General features: G+C 39.8%; 1 protein-coding gene across 1 annotated transcript in view; it reads left to right on the top strand.

Moving 5' to 3' along the window:
- The first annotated feature begins 1,801 nt into the window (after positions 1-1,801).
- The window catches only part of arhgap44a (Rho GTPase activating protein 44a), a 188,381-nt gene continuing 182,882 nt past the window's right edge, over positions 1,802-7,300 (top strand). Inside the window, exon 1 of the mRNA XM_048611123.1 lies at positions 1,802-1,882. Coding sequence (XP_048467080.1) covers positions 1,802-1,882 — 81 coding nt within the window. The remainder of the gene's footprint in view (positions 1,883-7,300) is intronic.

Below are 7,300 nucleotides of genomic sequence, written 5' to 3'. Positions count from 1 at the left end.
TCAGCATCTTAGACAACAGCACTCACCCCACCATTTACCATCATTAACCGTGACTCAAACTGTATAGATCCTAAGCTCTGAAGCTTTCTCGCTAAACCTTTCCACCTCTCTGTCCTCCTTTTAATAGCCTCCTTAAAACTCATCTCTTTGATCCAAAAGTGTGAGGAAGTGATATATTTACGATTGACATGAGTTAACATTTTAATTTACCAAAAGATAAAGACAGTAGCAAATACTGTTTACCTAACAACGTACAAAACCTTGCTTAAGGTCCAAATAACTCTCCTATGCACACAAATGTTTTATTATTAATTATTTATATTAAGGTTTTTTTGTTGCTCCATTTCTACTGTTTTCAGTGTAAAGTGCAATTACTTTATCCTTGTAATTTATATATTTCTAAATGATGCTTTTACTTGTATGTCACTTTCCAGGATGGGTTTTTAGTTCTTGGTGATGTCATTTAATTGCCCTGTTGAATGTCCACAATATCTGAAATAAAGTCCCATGAAAATATTATTGTGCCAGAATTTTACTTGGTTTAAATAAAATGCTTTTCAAATTAAGGTGAAAAAAGCTCATATAGAATATTACCAACAAAGCAAAAATGCTAGAAATATGTGTAATGAGGACATCCTGTGTTTGTTAAACGTCATCCTCCTGAACTAATGAGGAGAAACATATGCATGGAATCGGGCACAAAAAATATTAAATGAGATTTGAAATTTTATGTTTGAGATTTTATAGCAGGTCATTGACAGACTTGACATGTATTGACTGAAAAGGATACAAAGACTGGCAAGAAAAAGTAAAGCAATTATTTCAAAGGCAACAGACAGTTCTGTGTTTCCTGAGGCACTAGACACATCTGTCTGTTGTTATCTGGCTTAACACCTGTCGAATTGTGGCATCCCCTAGAATCATAAGAGAATTTATTGTCACTCAGTACTGGATTGCAGAGGTAATTACGATAATTGTATTTTTTTACATCTTTACTTTCTCACTCAAATTTCCTCTCACTTCACAAGCTGCTAGTTTAATCTTCTCTCAATTCTGTAGGTCTGAAAGTCACATTTCCACATCCTGTAATAGTAGGAATCACACTCCCTGCCACAGGTATTGTATGTATTGTTCTCATGATACCATTTCAGCAATTTGCACTCTGACTGCATTCTTGAAACCATTGTCATTGAAACCAAAGAGAAGGGACTGAATTAATTTTTAACATACTTCCGAGATACATTAACCTATAGTTGCTATGTTAAAGTACAGTCACCATACTGCTCTCTCATTAGAAAGAGATGATTGGTGATGGAAAGGTTAGAGAGAGGGACCTTCATGGTAGCAATGGTACTGCACTTGCAACCCACAGCTTTCCTTTCAAATCTCAATACAGAACAATGGGAGACAGAATTCAGTGAACCTGATGATTTGTTGTAAAATAAAAATTAAGTCTACTGCACTGTCATTAAAGCCTTACCTGGCTCACTAATGTCCTCCAGGAAGGAGACTTGTCACACATTGGTTGCTAATTGAAGCTGATACTGAGTGAAATTTAGATTGGGTGACCCACTGGATAGAGATCAAACATGAGCTCTATCACATCAGTGGGTGGAGCCCCACCTTATTATGTGATAGCAGCAGGTCCCCTCTGGAATCAAGAACCATGGGGCAGTGGTGATGATGGTGGCAAGGTGGGTGGGGATGTTGTTGGAAACCTCTGCCCCATGAGAGTTTCCAGCCAGGATTATACTTGGTTTAAATAAAATGCTTTCCAAATTAAGAGGCCAACAGCTATCTAATGCCGGTGGCGCCACCAGGGGAGCAGTGGTGGCTGGTGGTAATTCAGAAACACACGATAAACAAAGGATCCAGGTCAGAGGTGAGTTGAGAGCTGGCAGCAGTGTAGGATGACTGAGGGTGTCATGGGCCGGTGCAGGCTTAGCTTTTAGAGGTTCCCCTTCCTGATTACTGTTCCTTTAAGCAGGCACCGCCCTGGAAGTCCAAGGGCAACCCTGACAAGGGTTTGCTTTTCAGGTTCCCCATGCAATAACTACCCTCCCCCCTGCTATCTGCTGCTGGTGGGATGAGGCCTTTTGGGCCTTCATTTCCCAATTCAGGACCTCCGTTGGTGCTTGGGTGGGCAAAAGGCCAACACGGGCAGTGGGGTGAAGGGGGCGGGGTTTGCACTTGGAACCCTCCTGCCTGGTTAAATTAGCCCCTGTCTTCAAACTTGCTTCAGAGGAGGGCATCAGTTCCACTCTATGTGGTTGCCTCTTAATGGCAACCAGTGTGGATGTTAAATACTGATTTTGAAATAAAATTATTTCCCATATCTTGTGTGAAGAAAGAGGCTCCTGACAACAAGGTTAATGGCCATGACAGCAAACAACTAGAACACCAAATGGTATCTTAGTCTTTATTGCTGTCAGAAAGAAAATACTTTAAACAATTGCACACACCTTGGTGAGAGCACACCTGGGCACTATGCATAATTTTGATATCCTTACCTAAGGAAGGATATACTTGTCTTGAAAAAGTACAACAAAGTTTCATGAGACTGATTTCAGGCTGAAGGTAAGGATATGTGTTATGAGGAGAGATTGAGTAGATCTGGCATATATTCACGGAGTTTAGCAGAATAGCGGTGATCTAATTGAAACCTGTGCCATTCTTGAGGGAATGATCAGATGTACATGGGGAGAATGTTGCCTTGGCTGTGGAGAAGAACTAAGGGTCATAGACTCGGTCTAACGGGGTCAACTGTTTAGAATTAAGGTGAGGAAAAATTTGTTTTGAATATTTGAAATTGTCAAAACGAAAGCATTGTGCAAGCTCAGATGTTAACTTTATTCAAGTCATTTATCGATACTCAGGGAATTCATTTATTTCTTACATGGGGACAGTTCCAGACAGTTTATTTGGAGGAGGCAATCAGATATGATGTTATTGAATGGTGGAACAGGACTGAGGGGCTGAATGGTCTCCTCTTGTTCCCGTTTCATACATTCTTGTTAATTAGTCTCTATTACAATGGATTCAATAGCTATATGCTCCACTTTCCCTTTAATTGTGTCAGTTACTGATGTCCCTGGCTGTTGTCCACTCTACAAGCTGGACTAAAAGTAGATTTGTAATCTGATCTGTAAAGGTAAATTCACTATAATTCCATTACAGAGAGGTAATGACCATAGCTTAACCTGAGGGTCACCAGGCCTCAGGTGAGGGTAGAGGTTGAGAAGGAGAGCCCTATGCGGTAACCTTAGCTGGTGCGGGAATTGAACCCATGCTGTTGGCATCACCCTCTATTGCAAACTGGTCATACAGCTAATTGACCCCCTTATGTAAATCCAAGGGTCACTGTTCAAATACGAGAGGTTGCCTCTTGAAAACAAAAAATGCGACTTTTTTTCTCACAAAGGGTCGTGAGTCTTTGGAACGCTCTTCCTCAAAAGGCGGTGGAAGCAGAGCCTTTGAATGTACTTAAGGCAAAGATAGATTATTGTTAGGATAGGGACATTAAAGGTTAGCAGGACAGACAGGAATGTGGAGTGATCAGATCAACCATGATTATATTGAATGATGAAGCTAGTTTTTTTTTCTTTATTCATTCATGGGATGAGGGCACTGCTGGCTAGGCCAGCATTTATTGCCTATTGGGTGTCCAGCTAATAGGTCTCCTAGTTTAATCTCTGCTGACAGTAAAAGGGTAAAGTCACCATAGTCCCAGAGAACCAAAGGGCTGCCCTCTCATTAGAAAGATGACTGGTGGTGATTCAACCTGAGGGTCACCATGCCTCTGGCAAGGGGAGATGTTGAGAAGGAGAATCTTTCACGATAATCTCAACTGGTATGGAAGTTGAACCCATGTATGGAAGTTGAACCCATGCTGTTGCTGCATCACAAACCAGCTGTCCAGCCAAATGAGCTAACCAACCCCCAGAGTATCAGCCTCAATTAGCAATAAAGGTATGACAAGTCTCTTCCCTGGAGGATATCACTGGGCCAGGCAAGGCTTTAATGACAGTACAGTAGTTTCCATTTTCATTTTACAATAAATCAACAGATTCACTGAATTCTGTTTCCTGTTTCTCTGTGCTGAGATTTGAAAGGAAAACTGTGGGTTGCAAGTGCAGAACAGTAGCTACAATGAAGGTCCCTCCCTCTCAATCTCTCTCCCATCAGTCATCTCTCTCTAATGAGAAGAACAGCCCTATGGGACTGTGGCATCTTTATTTTAACATATCAACATAAAATCTGGTATAACTAAACTGAAACTAAAAAAAAAGTTTTGCAATGAAATCTTAACCGATTTCATCATTGAGATAGCAAAACATTTAGTGAACTGGTTACAGTGGAATCATTCTGACAATGCATCCTCATCTCTTAGCCCAGTGTCACTGAACAATTTGCTTTGGTCAATGAAGAATTTGCTTTTGTCAATGTAGTGACATTGATTGGATGATGATATTTATACACTTTATTTTGGAACTGCCTCCCAATAGTCATTGCCTCAACAACACAAGAACACTAATACATGCAATCAATTAATTGCCAGCAATCCTTAAAAGATGTCTAAGCAATATACCTCCCCTTGCCAGAGGCATGGTGACCCTCAGGTTAAATCACCACCAGTTATCTTTCTAATGAGAGGGCAGCCCTATGGTTCTCTGAGGAAGGGTCACCGGACCCAAAATATTAACTCTGATTTTTCCTTCATAGATGCTGCCGGACCTGATGAGCTTTTCCAGCAACTTCTGTTTTTGTAAGCAACTTACCTATAAGTTATCTGAAGAGATGGCTTCAATCTCATTCCTGTGCACATCTAAAATTGCCAATCCATCTTTAGAAGCAAGCAGAGAGATAGTTTAATTGTGAATCACTGTACCTTTTTGTCTTAACTTCTGTACTACTAAACTGTAGGGCTCTTCTGGTGTAGTGGCAGCGTCCTTACCTCTGAACCAAAAGACCCAGGACTATGTCCCACCTGCTTTGGAATAACATTTCTGGTTAGGTTGATGAGAAGATATCTAATATTGAAATGTATTGTAAAAATGAACGCATTTCAGTCCTTATATCAGCAAAGTGAGCATAAACACTTTGATTCTTGTCCTTAGAGATTTCAATCTGACACTGATGTTATCAGGTTCAGTACTCATTATGTTAAGGAAACAAAATATTATGCTTGTTATGATTTTTATCAAATGCAGTCATCAGTTGTGGAACTTGTTCAGATTGAATCTCATGAATTTCAGAACAACTGGTAAGGAGTACACATTGGATCACAACAATGGAGGTAAAATGCAATTCTTTAAGCTGCTAGGCTTTACAGCCCAGGTATTCCCACTATTAAAGCCTGAGGAACACTCCATTGTACAATATTTTTGAGCTGTATGTTTTTGTCAACTGGATATAGTTTATGCATACACAATTCATCAAAGTGAGAAGGAGGCTTTTAATTTGAGGTATTAAAATGTTTGTTTAAATTACTTTATGTTCCTGCCCAAGGACCATATCTTGCTGCAAGAGATTAAATGCCTCAACAGACTAAAGTCAGCTGTTATATTAGTGCCAACTATCAGCCCCAGCTTTGTGTTAACCACGAACTTTGGGATAGCTAAAGTCACAGAAATTATCGAACCTCAAGGCTTTCTTTTCTTTTATCTGAAGTTCTAAGTTACTCCAAATAAATTCCAATTTAAGTTTATCTCATTCATTTAGCTCCTCATGAGTGGTACTGAAGTGTTCGTCTTCATTTGTGAGAATTTCAGTGTTCCAGATCCCCAGTGGACTAAGTGAGTGCTGAAAGCCCTCTGTGATAGTTGGAGTGTGCGAGGAACAAGCACAATTTAATATACAAATAGATATTTATGTATCCCCCACATCTCAATATCCTCATTGTGTAGCCTTCATAGCTTTTGCAAATGCTTTTTGAGTAAAGATGGAAATAGCACAGGTAGAAAGCATTTCTGTTCCTAAATGAGAAACTTCTCTTGTTTGTTTTGGGTGACAAAATTATAAGTTTGTTATGAACAGATTTCCTTTAAATGTTAAAGGAATTAGATAGGTTCAGACCATGATCCTTGGTTTGTCTTTATTTATTTTTTGTGCCATATTAATCCAAATCAGCTTTTTAACCATGGCTGTTTAAGATGCCAATCACATTTCCTCTTCTATAAAAGTCACATTCACAGAACAAGACACTTTATTTTAAGATCAGTTTGAGGACAGGTGCTGTGTCTTATATTTAACATGCACAAGCCCATGCAGTGATCTCATTCTGACTACTCGTGATTCAGCTCCAGTGAGAAAAATTGGAAGCTGTGTGTGTGTGTGTGTGTGTGTGTGTGTGTGTGTGGTCCTTTGATAAGAATATATAATTAGCACATTCAATGAAAAAGATCCTGAAGCATGGGTTCAAGAGACATATATTCAACCCAGCAGAGGCAGTCTGCAATGTCAATGGACATTGCTGCAGGAGATTTAAAGTTGAATATTTCTGTACACTGAGCTTGAATACATATTATTCATGAATGTGCTCCACTGTTCCATCAATTTTCCTTAATTGATGTTCCACTTCAATAATCTATGTGAAACCGTCATCAGGATTGGATGGTCTTGATTGTCTGGAACCTGGAATGGGCTGTGTCCAGTAGTAGAGACATTGGATGTGAACTTGAATTGCATACCAAGCAAGCATACTTGGCATTGTCTTCACCAGGGCAGGCAATGCTGCTACCTAGCCAGGTGCGTGGCATTCTTCAGTAAGACCATAAGACCCAGGACACTATTCAGGCCCATCAAGTCTGCTCCATTCAGTGAGATTATGTCTGATCTGATACTCCTCAATTTCACTTCCCTGCCTTTTCACCATAATCCTTAATTTTCTTACTGATTAAAAATCTATCTCAGCCTGGAATATAATTAATAATATAGCAAATGGGCACATGAGGTAGTGCCCCCCGAATGCACCCAAGCATGATAAATTGGTGCTATCCTGGTTGTCAATTCCTGAGAAAAGGTGTGTGATGCAGCAAGATGGGCTGAGCAGTACTGTTATTTAAGTTAAATCTTTGCAATGTGCTCTTTGGAAAGCATCTGAAAGTTCTGTGGAATGTTTACAGAGGATTACCTCAAATATACAGCACCAAAGCAGGCCACTCGACCCAACCTGTCCATGTTGGTACATATGCTTCACTCAAGCCATTTTCTCATCTTTCCTACTTTAAATCAACCATTGTAACCTTCTGTTTCCTTCTTTCTCATAAGTTTGGCTAGCTTCCCTTTAAATGCATTAATG

The sequence above is a fragment of the Rhincodon typus genome, chromosome 23, assembly GCF_021869965.1.
Source record: "Rhincodon typus isolate 14 chromosome 23, sRhiTyp1.1, whole genome shotgun sequence".
Classification (NCBI taxonomy): Eukaryota; Metazoa; Chordata; class Chondrichthyes; order Orectolobiformes; family Rhincodontidae; genus Rhincodon; species Rhincodon typus.
Note: the sequence above shows the minus strand (reverse complement) of the source record. Positions and strands in the feature narration are given on the sequence as shown.